This window comes from Tiliqua scincoides, chromosome 3 (assembly GCF_035046505.1).
Source record: "Tiliqua scincoides isolate rTilSci1 chromosome 3, rTilSci1.hap2, whole genome shotgun sequence".
Lineage (NCBI taxonomy): Eukaryota > Metazoa > Chordata > Lepidosauria > Squamata > Scincidae > Tiliqua > Tiliqua scincoides.
In genome coordinates, this window is record NC_089823.1 from 216,842,047 (window position 1) to 216,863,741 (window position 21,695).

The following is a 21,695-nucleotide window of genomic DNA, read 5'->3' on the forward strand; positions in this document are numbered from 1 at the left end:
ATAGTTTCCTCACTCCCTCCCATTCTCACTAGATCAATTGTAGGATAAGTCAGAGGTAAAGTAGGAGTCAAGCAGTTCTGCCTTCTTTCCCTCACCCATTCACATTCAACTAATATCACGCTAGTGGAATGATACAAATATCTGAGGGTAGTTAAAGTCTCTCAGCATTCTCACAGCTCTTAAAAATTTGATTATTTGCTCCAGGAAGGCATTGCTCAAGTCCTCAGTCTGGCTGAGTGCCTGTAACACTCCCAGAGTTACCTCCCCATTACTTCTTTCCCCTTTTGTTTTTACCTAAACTCACCCAGCCTTTCCCCCTCACCTTCAGGGATTTCTTCACAGATAAGCTAACATATAGCGCAGCTACCCAGGCCTTCTGTTTTGTCTTGCTATATTTGGATAAGTTATTTTCTTTGTCACACTCCACTCATGTAAACCTGACCAGGTTTCCGTAATGCATACACATCTTCCTACAGAAGACACAGTGCGCTGATGCAATTAATTGGATTGTTGATACGCAGTGCTGAGAACAGCAAAGAATACATGCTTCTTCCTTGTTTAACTTCATTGGTTTTCATCTTAACTTTAGGATAAATCCCAATGTCCTCAACAGGGAAACTTTCAAATACATTCAAGATCAATTAACAAAAAAATTTAAATTGGAACATTTTATTGGAACAAAATAGAGAACTTTTGTAGTTAGGCATTTTCATAAACTTAACACCTTAAACAAAAAACATAGCAGGGTCCCATGCTACTCAAGTAACAGATATAAATAGTTCAAAACCTTTAATAAGAATTGTGAACACTTTTGGAAAAGCAATGAAACAAGCTGCATTATAAAATTTGGCCATTTTTAATTGCCAGTTGGCAAGTGATTTCATTCTGTTTTTGATATTATTAACAGCCACTTCAAATTAAATCAAACAATTTTAAAATAGCAATGCCTTAATATACAGCACATAACAGAAAAAAGATCAACCAAACTGATTTAGAACTATCGCTATATATATTATACTTTCGTTCGCCATCTATGCTACAATAAAGTATATGAAACAATTGCATCAAGTTTCTGGTCACACTTAACTGTCTCAACAAAATGAACTTTTTAAAGAGATCCGTTTTGGACAACATTACAATTTATTTCTTCAGGAAGCAAATATACCTTGGAAAATGCTATTAAAATGAATTTGATTGCATATAATCAGTTTCTCTTGAGTAACTTGTTCTGGGCTTCTTTGAAAGAAGGCAATATTATAAACTACACAATGCCACTGTGGTCATGTTTTGAAGATACAAGTTCACATGGAACAAGAATTCAGGCAAAACCAAATATTCTTAAAAATCAGGAATTTTATAACTAATGGCAAGCCCAGAAACAGCTGGATAAGATTCACAAGGTAAGATGCTTGAGCAGTTATTCAAATACCAATAATAATGTTACCAAAAAGGCTGCTTTGTTTAGGGGAATTGGTATATTAGCCTTTTGGAAACTTTTGGGACCATAGGCTGGATACCAAGACAGCGTTAAGCAAAGAGATCCCTTGCCTAGCTTAATGAGGAGACTGGGAGGAAGGTAACTTTCAATCAAAGGATTATATTTTTATTGCAAAAACACACAAAGGTAAACATAATACGCATGGAGAATTGATAAGTATAGATTTCTAGTACTTATGTATAGTGTACCTAGCTAGTGGTGGCTGCATGTGCTATGTATTTGGGTGCATCCGAAAAGGAATCAGAAACGGATAGGGTGTAGGGAAGTATTTAGGGGTTCCTAAACACAGTTCTACATACCTCTGACATTCTCCTGTCACACAACAAGGTGACTACCACAATAAGAAACACTGTCTTGTGACCCTTAAATGAATTCAACTTTTCTTGTAATGTTTTTGAATGCTCAGAACTACCAGCAAAAATCCTATCTTGAAAATAGGAAGCAATTATGTGCCAAGTCTATGTAATAATTTATTCCAGTCATATGAAGACCTTTAATCAAATCTAACTTAGAAAGTTTTCCTGTCATTTACATAGTTTGCAATCCATGCTGAATTACTATAGTGTATTTTCATTTATGGACAACAAATGGCTTTCTCAAACTAGTTAGTTTTGTCTAGATTTAGTATCAGTTCAGGCAATAGTTTAAAAATGAAAAGGCTGATGGTTTAACTTCATGAACTACTTAGTCCATAACAGTTCTTTGGACTGGGTGGAAATCTGAGAATATCACAGTGCAAATTATGGTGGATTCACTTTACTGTTGTGTAAAGCGTCTGAAGAAAAACAGAATGTTTCTCTCTGTGCCATGTGGAAAAGCCATCTATCCAGACTAGAACATTAAGAAAAATGGTCACTATATTATTACAGATCTGTTATTACCATCTTCTCATATTTAAAAAGGATTTCAAAACAAACCAAAGCTGAAATATTGAAAGGTAGAGTTAACATAAAATTGTCTTGTGTGAAAGTGTTTGAAATCAGTCTTTCAAAATATGCTCACATATAGGAACTGTTACTTGTTTTCCATTATATATTTTTATTCCATAGGAATACCTCCACAAATCACATCAGTGATCATGTCTAAGAAGAAAAAAACATGTCTGTGAGCAGAAAAGATAAGGATAAACTACCTTGAACTCTGATCCGTGTGTGTGTGCGCGCGAGAGAGAGAGAGTGTTTGAGAGATGAAGTGTCAGTGTATATATCTATATTTAAGATATATTCCAGTATATTAAAAAAATCAAACCAAAGTGAAAGGTACTATTACACATGAGCTACTCTCAGAAAATCCATGGGATTCTGGACCTATTTTCACCCTTGAACAGCAATATCCCATGCCAACACAAGCTGTTTCAGAACTTCCATCAGTTTCTAACATCACTGCAGAAGAGCTGCAGCTTAAGAAAAACAAGTTAGCTCCACTGATCTTTGGATTCCAGTCATTATGATTAAGGTATATCGCATGATCTCTTGAACTTTTTGGTTTTCACTTTGCTATTGATTCCTAGTTTAGCCAGCCATTCCAGAGCATCAAAAATCCATTCCAATGAATAAACTTTATTTATCTTGGCACATCGTATATACAGTAATACAGAACTGTAAAATATAAAAAGACTAACTAGTAATGTAATGTGCGTGCCCTGCAACCCAAATGCCCTTTTAGAAGCCTCTCCTTAATGCTGTCTAAAGCTATTTTAACCTTGCTTTTCATTTATGTTGTGGCAAAACAGGAAAAAATAGAACTGCAATAAATACATGTTCAAGCCACTAAATATTCCCAAATGAATTATTGTACAGACATAGTACAAAAGCCAACATTTTATTTGTGCTTTTCCAGCTATTGAGGATAGATTCAATCTAAGGCAAACAAAATCAAGTTCTTGTAAACAAATGAAAAATAAAAGTATTTAATGAGAGCACAGTGGATTTTTCATTCAAGTAAACAGGTTCAATTTTTTCAATCTGAACCAAGATACAGATAATGTGCTATCATAACATTGGAATATACAAAGTGGGAAAAGTAGACTCAAGGAAAATTGCCAACTAAACAACCTTGCAGGTGCCATGGTTTAAACATCATCCTGATCTGAAGAAATCAGCAAATAAAGTTTTTCACAGACAGTTCATAGCTCTTCATATCACCTGCTACTGTCTGCACATCATGCTGCTGTTAAAGACACAGAGGCCACTAAAACAGACAACCCTATATTCTATCTGCCAAGTGCAAACGAAAGCATAAATTTCAACCAACAGAACATGTCAACAGTCTGCAATCCCAAACCTATTACCTGAAGAACAGCCCCTCCCCTTAGACTTAGACACTAGCACATGAACATAACCAAGTTCAGGTCCATGGGATCCGAACAGTTAACTAGTTTATGACTGGAACAGGAAATAGACATCCAACTTATGGAAGGTGCTTTAATGCAGGCAGGCACAGTCCATTCTGGTGCTTTTGTGTTGGTGTGAGAGTGCTGTGTCAGGAAGAACCATTTGTCCCAATTAACAGATTCTGGACAAACGTCTGGAATTCAACCATGACGAAAGTTGGGGATTTCCAGTCTAACGGGAAATGTTTTAGATAAAATTTTACGGTTACACAAATTAAAGCATATCCAGTTAAAGACTATAGCCTTTTTAAGATAATAAACCAGCTAAATGGCAATACTCTGAACTGAGAGCTTACACTGCAATCAACCACTAATGCCTACCTTATTGATTTAGATTACAGAGCCTTTTAATGGTAAACCACTCTGTCCAGCGAGGAGGAAGTTTTGTTTTTTTAATTGTCAATAGCATTATAACTCCTAACAGTGCAATTTTATCCTTTTTCTTGAAAACAACTTTTTTCAGCTGAATGTATTCCCACGTCAGCATGCTCAAGATCTGTGCATTATCTTCCCCTTCTAATTCATTATCTGAAGACAGCCTTAAGAGTCAAATGTACACCATGACAGATCAACTTGCAATCAAGAATATCAAAAAGTAACCTTTTGAAAGAACCAGTAAAACTGAGACAGACAATACCCTTTGATAATAAAATTTCTGGATTACAGATCACCATCAGGAGAAAACCGATACTAATCATACCTTTTGAAGGTATTTTAATATTGTGAAAGATGTATAAAATACATCAAACATACGACATAGTGCCCCATTTTAAGTGACGAACAGCATGCTGTACATCATTAAGGCACTATAGAAGAGAGTTCCTCTTAATCATCATTGCAACAATCACTTCACCTGTTATAGGAGATGGTTGGTAGCAGCCAGAAATGACCGAATGACTATTTTCTATTCTTGGAGAAACCAAAACCACTCCCACCCCCTCCACAAAGCTGAACTTACTGGTTTTCTACTTGTTCTTAAATCTTAGAAGCTCATCCGTTCTGGCTACTGTAACCCTCTGCATCACCACTGGAAACATAATGTCCTTCCCCTCTCATACTCAAGCTGCCATGAAGAAACAATTTCTATTTGCAAATCAAAGTGCCTGAAAGTAAAGTGTGTTTGTTTAAAAAGCTAATATTCGCCATTATAAAAATATTCCTCTCGTAAGTCTTTAAAGCTTATCAAGGCCAGGAAAATACATTTGAAAGAATTTTATACTTTCACAGTTTTCTCCTGTAAAGTGTAGTTATGCTAGCCGATATTTAAGGGAAACATCTGTAGGGAGCCTTCTATCCTTTCTATAGCTTTCTTACAATACATATTCAATTTCTGTATTCAAATCAACATTTTAAGGTGAGAGGGCATCATATTTACAGATGTTTGAGAGATAAACCAGACAACAGATACTGCAGGTTAGCATTTCAAAGCTACAGTTTTCTGCTGCTTCTGAGTTGGAATTTTCTCACATGAAGGATAATTTTGTGTGGAAGGGGAAAAATTATAATAGTCATAGACTACTTTCCGGCTCTGTTTTGTTCAGTCGTTGTCCAGTGTGAATGGATTCATTTTTCTACATAAGCAACTTGTATTCTTGTATGCTTGTTAAGGGACATGGTTTTGCCCAAGGTTCAAACCATAAAGAATTTCCTAGCATTTTTCGATATTCAGTTGCCATTAACTGGTTCTTCGGCACTTCCATGACGATGATCTCTCATCCTGCAGCCTTTTGAATTTTGGTCCAAGAAAGAGCCACCAAGCAAGTCCCAAGGCAACGCATATTATGGACTCTACATAATAACCGTCAAGGGTAATAACACAGGAACCACCTTCTTTTGTACACAACTGCAAAACAGGTGGTGGGGGAGAGAAATTATATAGATACACACACTAAAAATACATTAAACATTATAAACTGACAAAAACGCAACATATAAAAAAATGTATGAAGCAGTGTTCTTCCAAGTCAGCTCACTGGCATGCCTGGCTTAGCATTATCTATACCAACCAGATATAGTTTCAGACAGGGTCTTTCCTAGCTCTACCTGGAGTTACCAAAAATTGAATCTGGTACCTTCAGCAAGCAAAGTTTGTGCTCTACCACTGAGTTACAGCCCTCTCCCCAAGGTCCTAAGGCTCCACAATTCCCCCCCCCCCACCATATTAAGAATATTGCAGGAAGAGGAAGAGAATGGATGTGGAATGCAGCTATGGCAACCATAAACATGCTATCAAAATATTTTCTTAATATTCCAGATGAGCTCCGCTATCATCACAACTCTGCAAGGTTTAAAATTACAGAAAAAATTACTACTAAGCTACAGCTACTTAATACTTGGATCCAACAGCACAGGACACTGTATACAGCTCCGCAGTGCCCAGAGGACACATAATCTAATAAGATGGACAAAGTAAAGGGACTGCATAGCAAGGAAAGCACTGGTATGAAAACTGTGCATTAAGCTGTATCTAGTACTGTACATGTTGGTACTACAGAAAACCCAAGTCTCTCTACAATTGTTTAAATATAGGAAATAATTGCAGAAAATTAGTAGAATCATTTTAAGGCTCACACTAGAGTAGAAAGTATACAAAACTTACTTCTGCAGCAGCTACAGTCCCACAACTCTGTCCCTGAGCTCCTATACATTCCTTCCTGGTAAGTGGATCAACAAGCCAAAGAGCCACTGTAGCAGGCCAATTTCCTCCCAGGTTTGACACTGTGTTAAGGAGTGTCATGTATGTTCCTCCAATGAGTGGGTCACTCACTTTGGCATTGAATGCCATTACAGCAACATACATGCTATAAACAGTGATCTGCAGGAAAACAACCAATAGGGCACAGTCATTAAAAAATTTTTTTGAAAAGTAACTGTTACTTAAGGTGAATGAAATATTTGATGTTAATAGAGCTAGCTTAAAAAAACCTCTGTCAAGCATTGTGGAGCTTCCTCCTAAGAAATGTGTATTACCAAATGGTGCCATGTGTAAAGAGGGCTCCTGAAAGTTCAGCAGAAATTCTAAAGGTTGCACACACCTTTTTTATATACATTATAAAAGGAAGAGAACAGCAGTTTTCTGGCCATCGTATTAGAGATTGTAGTAAAATGCAGGTGGCCCTAACTCAGCCTCTTCAGCTGATTCCATTATCTTTTCCCTTGTGGGGATATGCATGGGCTGAAACTAGACATGGCACAGATTATGGAACTGTAAACCCATGCCCAGCTCCCCCTTTTTTCTTCCTGTAGTATTTAGTAAGGAAGACATGATGTACCATCATCAGCCTCATATATACCCAAATGCAAACATTTACATCAAGCGACTTTTTACTTTATTTCTTTGTTGACTTCACTATGGATGGCACATGTTCCAACTGCTAAGGTAAGACTGAAACCAACAATAAAGTAAGGAGCAGGCTCAAATGCACCTGAACTGGTAACAAAGCCTAAGAACAATATGTATAATATAAAAAATTATAAAATGTATGGAAAAAATTCAAATAAAAATGTATGGAAAAAATTTATGTTCCGTCTACATAAAAGACTCCTATTTAAAAAAGTTATAGCAACCAGTTACCTGATGAAAAGCATAACTCAGCAACAAAATGATATAGTAATAGATGGGAAATCCTCCTTCGTATTTTACTTTGGGAGTCCACCACACTAAAAGAGCAAATTCCAACCCAAATAGTAATCTGTAGGAACAAAAGAGATGAGTCTTGACTCTATTTGTAGGAAACCTTTCTTCTCACATGAAGTACGAGAAGATGTAAATATATGGCAAGGTATAAATCCTTGCCATATATTTACATACTGTTGTACATACAAGATGTAAATATATGGCAAGGTATAAAATCAAGAGTGGACAAAAGGCAGATTATAGTTCACGGGAGGACTACTTCTCAGCTTCTTGTGGGCCACCTTGTGCATGCTAGTTGTAAACACTGACTAGGTGCATCTTTGTTTGATCTTTATAAGCAAGAGTGCACACCAGTGACCAGACAGATTGCTTCTATCTTGGTAAGATATAAAACTCACACATATTAGATAAGATGTAAAATGCACACAATTTTCCTTTGTAAAATTCACACAGTTACTCACAGGATTTCTAGTTGAAAAAACAGTTGCTCACACAAAATTGAGGTTAGCTGATTCCAGCTTTTCCTAGATCATAAAGACCTGAAGGATTTATTAATCCACATAGGCTAAATCAATAAAGGCCACAAAATCAGAAAAAACCCAGGGGCCCAGGTTACTCTTAATGTAGATAATACTATTAAAGGGAAAGTAGTGAAGTAGGACTAAACTACTCATTATATTATACTGACCATTACTAGCACTGATGTGCTTGCTTTTCCTTCAGTGAGTAATGTCCACAGGATATGTGCTCCAGATTGGAGCAAAGCCCCCCACCATGGCCCTCATCTGTATCTTGCCTTCCATGGCTTTATTTGTTCTACAGTGAAAGCTCTTCTTAGCAACAAGGCAAGCTTCTATCCTGAAACAACTAGCAGGCACAGGAGAAGGGGGCAATTTAGATTGGAATCCTGGTGGGGTGCAAGGGATTAAAGCCCTCCCCTCCCCAGATTGCAGTCTTGTTCTAGATTTGGCCCTCCACACATGCAGTTTACTGAAGAAAAAGCAAGCCCACCAGCCTTAGTAACAAGCTTCAGGCAACATGCAGTGGGCCTGAAGCATAAGCATTTGCACTGTCACAGGTGAAGTTTTAATCAAGTTCAATTCCTGAAAAGTTAATTCAGCAATGCTACCTCATAACATAATGAAGATTCATGGTAAAGGTTACCAATGACATGTACCTCTCATTGCCTTTAATAGTTACAAAATTATAATTACACTTTAACAGACTGTGCTGTATCTTAACAAGTACAACAATAAGATATTTTTACCTAAATGGCATGGCTTTGTAAAATGTGTTCAGGGGCTGTGGACCTGCTGTGTATTTGCTGATAATCAGAGGCAATATGATCTGCAGTGGAACCATGGGAACAGCAAGCAAAGCCAAGTGTTCTTTAGGTACTCCTTCTTCCACCAGTTTGAGTCCTGTCACTGCATCTGTGGCTGAGAATCCAACCTGCAATACACAAACTTATACTGTTGATTTCTATGGCACTGTCAGCATACAAAGCATTTTACAAGTTGTCTCACTCATTCTTATAGCAAGGTTGAAATAGGTCCTTATTTTCCTTATAGTCTTGAGGATATCAGGTGGTGGACCCATCCATGAGTTGTTTAGGATCTGAACCTAGTCCAAGTCCAATACTCTGGTACACACTAATAGATATGAACCAAAATATTTGACAGCCACACTGGATCTTACCTGCCTATACAAATGTGACAGTATGTTCCTAATGGAAATTCTGAGTAGCAACGTATCCTGGGCAAATGGCTTACAAGGCTGGTTTAACCTCTAAGCTACAGTGGCTCTCAAACACAGATCCAAGCAAAACAAACTGTGAATATCATGTTAGATATCAGCTATAAATATAGCTTGGAACCAGGTAGTTTGCATAAGCATCCAAGTACTATTTGCTTGAAGGCCCAACCCTATGCAACTTTTCAGCACCTATGCAGCCACTTATGGTGAGGAGGCCTCCATAACTGCCTCCCCCACCTCAGGATGCAGCACATGCTCCATTGGTACAGCTGCATCAGCGATGGAAAGTTGGATAGGATTCGGCCCTTAGTCTCTTATACCCAGATGTCAGCCTCCAGAAAGGTCAAAGCAATTTCCAAAGTTTATAAGCAGTGACAACTTGGTTAAAAGACTATATAGATGTGACTCATAACGGTACAAGAACGCATGTGTTCAGTCCAGGCAATAACCCATAGAGAGAGGTCTGTTCACACAATCCAACAAACCAGGGTTTGTTTGCTTGGGAATGTAACCAAACCAGTGTCAAGCCCATGTACTTACTCTCAGTTCCCAGGTTCAATCCCCAATGCCTCCAGTTCAAGTATCAGGTGATGGGAAAAACCACTTGCTGAGTTCTTCTTATTATTATTAACAGTATTTATATACCGCTTTTCAACTAAAAGTTCACAAAGCGGTTTACAGAGAAAAATCAAATAACTAAATGGCTCCCTGTCCCAAAAGGGCTCATAATCTAAAAAGATGCAAAGGAATACTAGCAGACAGCCACTAGAACAGACAGTGCTGGGGTGAGGTGGGCCAGTTACTCTCCCCCTGCTAAAAAAGGAGCACCCACTTGAAAAAGTGCCTCTTACCCAATTAGCAGGGGTTGACCCAATTAGCAGGGGTTGACCCAATTAGCAGGGGTTGGTTCTTAGGAAGCTACTGTCAGTCAGAGAAAATAGTATTGGGCTGGAGGAATCAATGGCCTGACGTAGCATGTTCATGCATATAGCGGTTCTGGCTCATAGGACAACTGCATCAAGACAACATTCTGCTCCAAACCAATACTTCAGTGCAACACCACAGAGTGCAATGTCCAAGGATCAAGCCATAAAGTTGTGAAAACAAATTAGTAACGCATAAAGATGGCACACATTACCAGCTGGTAATCACAAATCATTCACTCACTTTTGCAGTTAAGATCAGGGCACAGAATGTAAGGACTGAGGGCATTCTGATTATTGAGAAAAGCAGCTTGTACGTATCCGTGATGCCTTTTGTCTCTTCTTTTGAAAGTGTTACTTCCTTGTTTTCTTTTTTCAAGAGTGCAACCAAGGTGGTAGTTATCAAAAAGATGGCACCCCAGACAAACAGAAAATCTAAAAAGGGACACATTTATTTGCAGTTATAATTCAAACTCTTTCCCATTATAATGATACGTCATGCTAAGACAAACTATATATGAAGATCAAACATTGATATGACTAGCTTTGAGTTGCAGAAACCAATTAAAGTACCATCTAAAGAGAGAGATTTTACAAAAGGCATTTGCTACCTCCAGCTAACTGATTCGCACCACATTTACTCTGCTTGAGTACATTACTAACTAGTGCTTTTCAAGAGAGGAAGGCAGATCAGTAGTCTATATTGCACAAGAAACCAGAGTGCATTTAAAGCATTGAAGTCTATGTTTCCACTTTCTCCTATAGACAGCTATGATTCTCAGAAGAGAAATGGAAAGGTATGTTTAATGCTGCCAAATATTCAAATGAAGTAAGGTAGAGAAAATACTATCCTACAACCACTGTATTAACCATGCATAAATCCTAACTATAGGCAAAGAAACTGTCAGCCCAATCCAATGCATGTCTACTCAAAAGTAAGTCCAACTGTGTTCAATGGTGCCTACTCCCAGGAAAGTATGGATAGGATTGTAGCCCGAGTTCACTGCAGTTTTTTCTGCTATAGCTGTATTTTCAATGGGTAAGCATGAACTATTGTTACTCCATCTAATCCTCTGGCTTGTTATGCAAGTAACAAAAGAGGATCTCTCAAAGGTGCATTGAAATGTAACTTATTGCAGGCCCAATGCATTTCAACAGTTCACTCCTGCTCAAGGGCACTGATGATGCAAAGCCCTCATAAAAGAGGATGAAAATGCCCAAGAGAGTCTGTTTGCAGCAAGACACCACTGAAGTTTCCTCTTCTATTCCTACACTGATGCCCTCCTGCCTCTCTTCTGCATGAAATTGAAATTCTATAGGATTGGTGAAATGAGCCCTTACTTATTTTTCACATTTTTATACCATCCTTCCTCTAAAGAGTTCAGGGCAGTGTACACAGCTGCTCCCCTCCTTGTCCTCACAACAACCTTGTGAGATAGGTGAGGCTGAGAGAAAGTGACTGGCCCAAGGTCACCCAGGAAGCTTCATGGCTGAGGGGGGATTTAAACCTGGATCTTCCAGGCCTGAGTTCACCTCCCAAACCACTATGCCACTCTGGCCCTTATTGCCAGTGCAAGATCACAACTTCTTATGCTCCACGAATGCAGCAAAAAGGCAGTTGCAAGCAGATAAGTGGGGTGTTGCATATATAATGGTGATCTTGTTCTGGAAAGATGTGGGTTCAGTGTCCTGGGTCTCTCTCTCACACACACATAGCCTCACATAACTCATTGGGCTGTTTGGAGTATAAAATTAGGAAAGGCCTATGGATACCACCCCAAGCTCCTTGGCAGGAAGGCATACTACAGATGGGATACATTTTGTCCATGTCAACAAGACTGGGGACTCCTGCCCAGCCCTGCACTAATGCAACATGAGAGACACAAACCCGACCATATTGAAAACATGGAACACACACCACAAAGCCTGGAAAGAACTCTACAAAACTTAGTTCATTGTTTTTGATATGTTTAAATGGTCTGGACAAAGGTATTTATTTGGAGGTTCTCCAATATATGGGTATTTTTCCCCTTCTCTCAGAGAAGATAGATGCTCTTTCACCATACTGCTGATATCACAGGTGTTTCATGTTTACTACAATTTGATAGCATCTATGCTAGCTGCACTGCTACAATAATGCAGAAGTGCTATAGGGTGATGGAGAGGCACAGGCAGTAAACAGATTCTGCAGAATTAAGACAGTGCTCTGGGCTAGTATGATAATGCTGCAGAAGGTGCCAGTACAGTAAAGTCAGATATACCGACAGTTGTCAAAACTTGCAAAGATTATATTAGCTGAGCTAACTGTAGGCTTAAATAACTGAATGTTAATAAAGTTAAAAGAAAATTTAAAATTGCTAGTCATAAACACAGATCCTTTCACTGAACAATTAAGATAGTGCTACTAATTAAGGAGCAAGAAAGGAAAGCAAACATTTTGAGCCAATGAACTTAAATGCTAAGTCTTCAATCTGATTCCTAAGCAATCTAATGCAATGCTGAATTCACTGTGGCTTACCAACAATTAAACAGGTTTAGGAATGAACTGTTAAATGCAAGGATCATGCTGTTTTTTATAAGCTGGTCACATTCTATCTATCTATGCCCCTGGGGATAAGTATAGGCCCTCAGTTTGGCTGTACTTGTCATAAGAAGGGACTAAACAGCCACCGGGTAGGTGGGACTTGTTAGCCTGGGAAGGCAGCTCATCTAAGAGAAGGAAAACTTTGATCCCAAACCTCCACTGCCTTGCGGCTACATCCAGTTATGGAAAAGGCTTCAGGAGTCAACCTCGAGGCAAAATCCGGAGCCGGAGTCCCTGAGGCAGTTCATGGCTGAACACAGTCATGTTCTGGCAACTCCTGCAACACCGCTGGAACCAACCGTACTGGCTTCTGCTTTTCCATTGGACCATTTCAGCGACATGGAGAGGGGGGATTTGCTGCGTGGGTAACAATCTATCCGCCATATCTACTTTACCCAGGCTTCGCACACTGGAGAGGACACTTTGCTCCAGAACCACTATTCAGAGTGTGATACCATAGTCTTCTGAGACTGAAGGATGCCAACAATACCACATTATATCACTAAATTTTATCTAATGGCCAAACATTACATAATCCATTAGTCATTGTAAATAGATGTGGTAAGCCATATGGAAGTCTTGTATGGATAAGTTAAATAACTAGTTCCAAACAATGCATTAGATTTTGCATGACCAAGAAATAAAACCCAGACCAAGATTACATAGATAGGGGCTAGCTTGGTTCTCAGTGGCTTCCAGGGCATGTTAAAACTGATGACAAACAGGCTGCAATCAGGGGCACAACCCACTTCTCACTAGCCTTTGGGCAGGAGACAGGTGTAGTTTCCAACGTCAGCCCACCAGTGTCCCAAGGTGCATGCCATTACATTTCCTCAGGTAAGTTAATGGTGGTCATTCATTTTGATAGAGAAAAGTAAATTGTGCTTGTGGGCAACATTTTTATGGGGCAAAACTTGCTCCTTGACCAGATACTGGATGGCTTCGTTAACACCCACAGTGACCTCACAATTCCAATGCTTCTTTTCTTCACTCTCATCCCAAACCAGGTCTTTTTCATACTGCTGAGAGAACTGAGTCTTGCGAATACAAGAAATGTTGACAGCTGGAGTGGGTGCTGTATTAGGGAGGAAAGAAGGCAATTGTCCACATTGCCTTTTACCCTTCTTCCATTCCAAATACAGCTTCTTACACTGAATAAGATGAGTATTTCTAATTTCAAAATTCTAGGATTTTGTTTGGGGGGAGAAAGCAGGGTCAGACTTGGAAAAGCGATCCCGGCCCCATCCCTTCTTCTGCATGATTCAACAGACAGGAGGGCAGGAATAAGAAACAAGGGAGTTGAGGCTGGGGAAAAGACTAGAACTCTCCATTCCCACTCATAAAAACATAAGAAGAACTCTGGTGGATCTGGCCAAGGACCCATCTAATCTAGCTTCCTGTATCTCAAGGCGGCCTACCATATGCCTCAAGCAGCAAACAAGACACCTGTATCCTCTTACCATGCCCGTGCAACCCAAAGTTTGCATAGTCATCATGATTTGTAATCCCTGATGATAACACCTTAAATCCCTGTTTTGCAAATCCCTGCTTGCAAAACTTGACAAGCTCCTAATTTGTTATGTATAAACACAAGTTCTTTCTATGCCTAGAGTTTAGCATTATTTTCTATAACAAGTTTTCCATTTTGTTTCTCAGCCACAGGTGTTTCATTCAGCAAAGGAGCCTACCTAGAACAATTCAAGTTAGAATGAACCCCTCAACCCTTCGCTATCCTAGAGGTGAATATCTTTCAACCTGCCCTGGACATTAAAAAAGAAATTTTAACACTTTTGATACACATTTAAAGGAAGTGGACATTGCAAAAGAGATACAAGGCATTCGCAGCAATACTCAGATTAAGTTCACTTTAGGAAACAATACCTGAAAGTGTGACAATTCCTTTGGGTTGAGGCTGAAAGCGTAAATACTTGTTACAAAAGGAAGCCGATTCAAGAGCCAAGAACAAGACATTTCCCAGGAAGTAACCAGCTGTTTGGCCCACGGAGTTACAAGTGGAAGCATAGCCCACATTCTCCCGTGACAACATAGTCAATGCCCAGCCATCTACAGCTATATCCTGCGTGGCTGCCAGGAACTCAAACAAAAAGAAGGTCACAGTAAGGGCCACCACATCTGGGCTTTTGCCTTCTTCTCCAAGCAGAGAGTCCACCTGTGAAGACAGGTACATCATAAAAAGGCCCAAGACGTACTGCGTGGGCACAAGCCAAGACTTGCGGCGACCAAAGCTCTTGAAGTACACAGCATCCACCATAGGGGCCCAGAGCAGTTTCAGGCTGAAGGGCCAGAAGACAAAGCTGAAAAAAGCCTGGTCTTTGTAACTAACATTCTTGCTTTGCAGAATGAGCGGAATGCTGCCCGCAAGCCCCAGAGGAATCCCTTGCAGCACGTAAAGAAAGAGGAGCAGCAAGATACTGCCCAGTTCGGCTCGATAGCCTTGTGGGCACCTTGTGGGTTTAAAACCAGGCTCCTGAAGCAGCAGCTCCCTGTCATCTCCCCTGCCAGTCTCAAGGTGGCCGTCCTCATGCAGGTCCAAAGCTGGAGGCTCATTCTTCATGGCATCGAGGGAGTTTTGGTGGTTACCAGGCCGGCGCTGCCGACTACTGTCCTTGTAGGTGATGGCTGGAGACATGTCACACACGTAGTCCACCGCTGCCGTCCTGAAGGTGGGGGTGTGTTCCCAGCTGTCTGACTGTTACTCCCCCTAAAAAAAACACAGAAGAGATTGAGAGGCTTCCACTTCTGACTAAACTGTATCATTGGGGGGAGGGGGAATTGCCAGGTCAGCCCCCTTCCCTAGTTACTACTTCCTTCCTACTTACTCCCTCCTTCCCTACTTCAGGCCTATCCTTGTTTATCCTTACTATTTAGTTCCTGCTACCTACTTACTACCCTCTCCCCTACTACTCTACTTCAGGCCTACTCTTATTTACCCTTTCTACTACCTGCTTACTACCCCCTTCCCTACTACACTACTTCAGGCTTACTCTTGTTTATCTTTACTACTTTCTTTTTACTACCTACTTACTATCCCCTACCCTCCTTCAGGTCTGCCCTTCTTGTTTATCTTTACCACCTTCCTACTACCTACCTACTATTCCCTCCCCTACTACAGATCTATTCTTGTTTATCCTTGCTACTTCCTTCCTACTACTTACTACCCCCTCCCCTACTATCCTACTCCAGGCCTACCCTTCTTTAGCCTTCCTACTAAAGGCCTTTATCCTTGCTACTACCTACTTACTCTCCTCTACTACTCCACCTCAGGCCTGCCTCTCTTGTTTTAGCCTTACTACTACCTGCCTACTACTCCCTCCTCTACTCCAGGTCTGTCCTTCTTGCTTGTCCTTCCTACTCCCTTCCCCTGCCCCACTCCAGGCCTAACCTTGCGGTCTCTCCCAGAAGCAGGGCTGGGGCCAGGCAGGGCCCTCCACCCTCGGAGGGGAAAGGGAAGCGCCACTCCCGGGCGGCTCCCCACCAGGCAGCCGAGGTTCCCCCTCCAGAGCTCCGCCGCGGGGACGAGGGCGGCTCTTGCTCCTCGCTGCGCCCTTCCAGAGCCTCCACACCAACTGCAGCCCAGCCCGCCTCCAAGCCGGCCAGTTCAGCCCTCGCAGCGCTCCGACGGGAAACACTGACGGCCCCAACAAGGTGCCGCCAAGCCGGCAGAACCCTTGGGCAGGCGTGGTCCTATCCCATTGGTCGACCGTGCGTGACGTCACGATGAAGCCGCCCTATCGGAAGAAGGCATTAGGCAGCAGGAAGGAAGGGGGAGCGAAGGAGGACCTTAAGAAGCTCTCCACGCGCTTCCGCTTTCCCACAGGGCGCCTGAGGACGCGCTACCATAGAGATATGGAGGCAGAGCGGCGAGCAAGCATAGAGGTTTGGAGCTAGAGCGGCGCAGCTGTCATACACTGTGCATTCAGTTCTGGCTGCCCACTAGGGGGAGGTTGCTGGATGCTGACCGCCCGCTTGTGCACGTCTACTCAGAAGTAAGTTCCATTATGTAAGTGGGCTTACTCCCTGGTAACTGGGGGCAGGATGGCAGCTTGAATGAGCAGAAACTGCATCACTGAGCCTAGTGATGCAGGGGAAGGATGGAGTGGACCCCAGACCCAGGGAGCATCCCTGCAGTTGAGTGACTGTGGAACTCCTTGCCACAGGATAAGGTGCTAGATAGAGGGGTGTTCCTCTTCCCCCCCTCACACAACACCAGAACCAAGGAACACCCACTGAAACTGAGTGTCTGTGGAACTCCTTGCCACAGGATACGGTGATAGAGTGGAGGGTTGCTCTTTCCCCCTCACACAACACCAGAACCAAGGGACAACTGCTGAAATGGAGTGTCTGTTGAACTCCTTTCCACAGGATATGGTGATAGAGAGAATGAATAGAGGGGTGTTCCTTTTCCCTCTCACACAACAGCTGAACTAGGGGACATCCACTGAAATTGAGTGCTGGGTGAGTTAGGTCAGACAAAAGAAAATATTTCTTTACCCAGCATGTAATTAGTCTGTTGATTTCCTTGCCACGGGATGTGGTGATGGCATCTTGCCTAGATGCCTTTAAGAGGAGATTGGACAAATTTTCAGAGGAAAAGTCCATCACGGGTTGCAAACTCGTGGGTATATGCACGGTATACACCCGTGGGTATGATGGGTATATGCAGTCTCCTGATTTTAGAAGTAGGCTACCTCAGAATGCCAGATGCAAGGAAGTGGCACTGGGAAGCAGGTCTCTTCTTGTCTTGTGTGCTCCCTGAGGCATCTGGTGGGCCACTGTGAGATACAGGAGGCTGGACTGGATGGGCCTTTGGCCTGATCCAGCTGGGCTCTTCTTATGCATCTGGCCTAGGGATCTGGGGTCTGTACAGATTTCTTTAAAAGGTTACACACTGTGATGAGTATATGCAACCTCTTGATTAGAAGTAGGCCACCTCAGAATATCAAATGCAAGGAAGTGGCACCAGGATACGGGTCTCTTGTGGTCGTGTGCTCCCTAAGGTATCTGGTGGGCCACTGTGAGATACAGGAGGCTGAACCACATGGGCCTTCGGCCTGATCCAGCAAGAACATATGCTCTTCTTACGTTCACTGCCTGAAGAAGAGTTGGATGATTTCTCTAATCAGGTTGTTCCCAACCTTTTTTACTTGTATACTCCTTGGCAGCCCTATTTCCATATATTATACCTTTGTACTTAATATAATTACTGTTATCACAAATGTAAATGTTGTGACTGTAAAGAAATGGCCCAGTAGTGGGATTAAAAAGCAATGAAATGATTTTTTAGAATAAATTAGCTAGTTGTCTTCCTTCTTGCCTTGCCAGTCCTGAATGGCATTATGGGGTGCTAACTGTCTTTTTCTGTCATTACTCAGATTTTTTTCTGGTGTTCCCTTAAAGGTCTTGGTATGCACTCTAAACACTCTAAAGCAGTGTTTCTCAACCAGTGATACAAGTATCACCAATGGTTCTTGAGGTGGTGTATGGTGGTACTTATGGGACACCTGGACACCTGCCCCCAGCAGTGAGACCAGGAACATAATACAACAAACAGTGATAGGAGGCTCAGCTCAGTGGGCAGAGCTCCAAAGCATGGAGTTCTGCCCACTTTTCCACACTCAACAAAACCCTTAACCGATGTTTGTTGTGTTGCATCTGGCCTCCCAACCCAGAAGTAACTGGCAATGATGTCATTGCCAGTTCCTTCTAGTGGTACTTGGACCATGTGAAGTGGTACAATGGAGGACAGACCTTGAGAAACACTGCTCTAATGGATCCATCACCTATGATTTTTATCATTCCCAGAAAGTTTCCTTCACGACTGGTCTCATGCCTGAATGCAAACGCTTCTGAATTAAATAGGAACTTCCAGGTACTCTACTGTGCATAAGTGAGCCTTCCAGCAGAGCTGTTCTTTTGGATAATGTGGAAACTGCAAGATATACACCTTGAGGCAGTTTCTGGCTCTCTGACCTGAAGTTACTTTAGTGCAAGATATTGAAAAAGTTCACATTTTGCAGACTTTACGTACTTTTCCATAATTATGTTGAATCTGCTTGTTCGCCCCTTCCGCCTATTTTTCCTTCTTTTTGAAAGCATCTAACTCCCCAGAAGCTCCCATGTAGATTCAGCCACCAACAGCTGCCAGGACGCTGTCCTATGGCCATTTTTTCCCTGTTTGTTGAAATGCCCTGATCAGTCAGTCAGCCATGTGTGTTCTGCAGATGCAAATCATTTTTTGTGAAGTAATGCAATTATTCATTTGTTTATTTATAGTATTTTTATCCCACCTTAAGCACAAAGATGCTTTGTGTTTTGCCAGATCTGCAGTGAAATCTCATGTAGAGAGTGAATTACTCTCTAGTAAATGCAGAGACCAGGATTACTTGGACAATGTGAGTAACTGCTATTAGGGTCTGTAATCCTAGTTAGATGCATCAGAGAATTTTATTTTTGCGTTATTTTCTTTTTTAGTCCAAGTCAGCTTTCAATCTTTGGCAGTTTAACTGAGGCAGCGCATGTGGGTATGTATGCTTTGCTCTTAAGTAGCATCTCAGATTCATCTGCTGAGCATTAGTGGACCTAATTTGATGAAGTTTTTTTTCTTTTTGCTCATCCAGCCAAGTTCAGGCATTTTCTATCAACCTGTTTTTACTTTCCCCTACCCACTTTCCCCCATTTGGTTTAATCCCTTTTCTTCTGGATATTTAATAAACTAATATATCTTTTGACTTTTGCTTGCCTAGTCGATCTTCACGGTAATACAGTGAGCTCTCATGATTTTGACTTCCAGTTTTGATTTTTAGTGAGAACCCTGGAGTTCAGTGTTCTCCTGGAAAGTATTTTTTTCCCAGATGGCTCCCCGCTGCCTGATCTCAGTAGTCTGGAATGGTGGCAGGGTATAGAAACTCTCAGATTTCCCCCCCCCCAGCTGCTGATCCAGTAAAGGGGGAAAGCAGGAAGGGGTGCATCAGCAACAGCCACTTGGTATAACTCCCCTCTGTCCGCCTGCTTTCTTCTGTTACAGCCCCTGATCGCAGTGCTCTGCATGTTTACTCAGTAAGTTCCATTGTGTCCAGTGGGACTTATTCTCAAGTAAGTATGTATAGGATTACATCCTTAGGAATATTAAATCCAGCCTGATCAGCCTTGGTTTACACTTGGTTACTGCTTCCACCCAAGAGCCCATCTTCTCTTTATCCCCCAAGTTCTCCACTTTGGTGTTGTTTGTTTTACAGTCATATCATGTTTGTTTGGTTTCACTGAAATGTCCAGTACTTACTGTAGTAGAAAGTGCAGATGTGCTCAATCTGTTACATGGTAACCTGACTGAGCTGGCTGGGTTGCCATGTCAGAGCAAAAGTGTCTGCTTTTGCCTGGATAGATCTATTATTGGGCCAGTTTTGTTAAAAGTTTGACAGTTTCTGTCAAAGCCTTGGTACCCCGAGAGGGGCTCACCATTGTACCCAGATCCACCACATTGCAGCAGCAGTTTCTACTGCCTGTCATCACTCTTTGAGCAGTGGTGGGATGGGGGGGGGGTTGGGAGAATTGATCCCCATATGAAGCTCCTCTCTTTAGCAGTGCTTCATCCAGAGATAGGACAGGTGGTGTCCTCTCCAGCCAGCGGCTGCCGCTGTTGATCACTCTACTTAGTGTATGTAATTGCCACTGGAGAGCAAGATGATACTCATATGAAGAACTTAATGGTACAGTTATCATTCATTGTGGCATGCACCCTTAGTTCTTTAAATCAGTGTCATCTTTCTTTTTCTTCAAACATATCATTCAACTTATGTATATTCCCAAGTATGTGTACAAGATTGCAGCCAAATCCTACCCATGTCTCCTCAAAAGCAAATTGTACTGTGTCGACCATTTGAACCTGCTCTGCGTGTACAGGGTCAATGATCCATGTAGGTCAATATTGTCTGCAGTGCTTGGCTGTGCTCTTCATGGTTTCAGGGCTGTTTTTCTCAGCACTACTGGAGATGCCAAGGATTAAACCTTAAGGGCAAGGTTTTTTTCCCCCCTCTATCACTGAGCCATGACACCTTCCCTTACTCTTTGAATAGTTCCCTCATATATAAATGTGCATTGGGTTGGCTCTTATTTGGCTGAGTGGGAATTTGAACCTGGATCTTTCAGGTCTACATCCAGCTCCCAAATCACTACACCCTCCTGGCTATACATCAACCGCTATAGCATTCCTTAAATGCAGGCTAGTGACCTTATTAAATACATCTTTGTGGCTCAATGATATATTTTAGTAATTAAGGCTGCAGTCCTAACCACACTTTCCTGAGAGAAAGCCCCATTGAACAAAATAGGACTTACTTCTGAGTAGATCTGGTTAGGCTTGTGCCCTTAGTTGGTTCAGTTTGCATGTGTATAAAACAACAGTTTTGAAGCAAGAAGCATACTTTGTGTGTTGTAGAAAGGGGATTTGTCCTGCATGGGAGAGAAGAAAATGCCTTTTGTCAATTTTATGTGTGTATTAAAAGTAGTCATTTAAAAAAATCTGTTGCCCAGTTAATCAGGAGCACCTTTTTCATCAATGAAAAGTTTTAAAACTTAACTGACTAGTCAGTGAAATGGTGACGAATAAGTCAGATTACAGAATATGTTCTTTGTCAAATTTTGATTTTTTTCACATAAAAAAAGAACAACAAACACCAATCTTTATGCGACTCTGATTACAGTATGGAAGTATTTTCATCTCAAAAATAAGGTAACTAGCAGCCTCTAGTGAATGGAACATGGAACTGCATGGTTAAGATACACAATATGAAAAACTGTTTTTGTCCAAAGCACTTAGCATTCAGTGTTATATACTAAGTTATTGCATTTAGTGACTCGGTTTTTAGTATTTTAGAGTTTTTAGACTA

The 21,695-nt window shown here is 41.3% G+C and overlaps 1 protein-coding gene across 1 annotated transcript; it reads right to left on the bottom strand.

Annotated features, from left to right (window-relative positions):
* Positions 1 to 678: 678 nt before the first annotated feature.
* Positions 679 to 16,413, bottom strand: SLC33A1 (solute carrier family 33 member 1). Its single transcript, XM_066622333.1, has 7 exons — positions 16,193 to 16,413; positions 14,671 to 15,511; positions 10,450 to 10,640; positions 8,795 to 8,979; positions 7,465 to 7,582; positions 6,490 to 6,705; positions 679 to 5,733 (listed from the first exon to the last, which is right to left on the bottom strand). The coding sequence occupies exons 2-7, from the start codon at positions 15,437 to 15,439 to the stop codon at positions 5,566 to 5,568; spliced, it is 1,647 nt and encodes a 548-aa protein (XP_066478430.1). The 5' UTR covers positions 15,440 to 15,511; positions 16,193 to 16,413; the 3' UTR covers positions 679 to 5,565.
* Between the last annotated feature and the right edge of the window lie 5,282 nt (positions 16,414 to 21,695).

Coding starts and splice junctions, on each gene's coding strand:
- SLC33A1 (XM_066622333.1), bottom strand. CDS start 15,439: ATGTCTCCAGCCATCACCTACAAGGACAGTAGTCGGCAGCGCCGGCCT. Junction 10,641..14,670: donor AGGAATTGTCACACTTTCAG/GTATTGTTTCCT, acceptor GTCCCTTTTTAG/ATTTTCTGTTTGTCTGGGGT. Junction 5,734..6,489: donor GGACTGTAGCTGCTGCAGAA/GTAAGTTTTGTA, acceptor CCTGTTTTGCAG/TTGTGTACAAAAGAAGGTGG.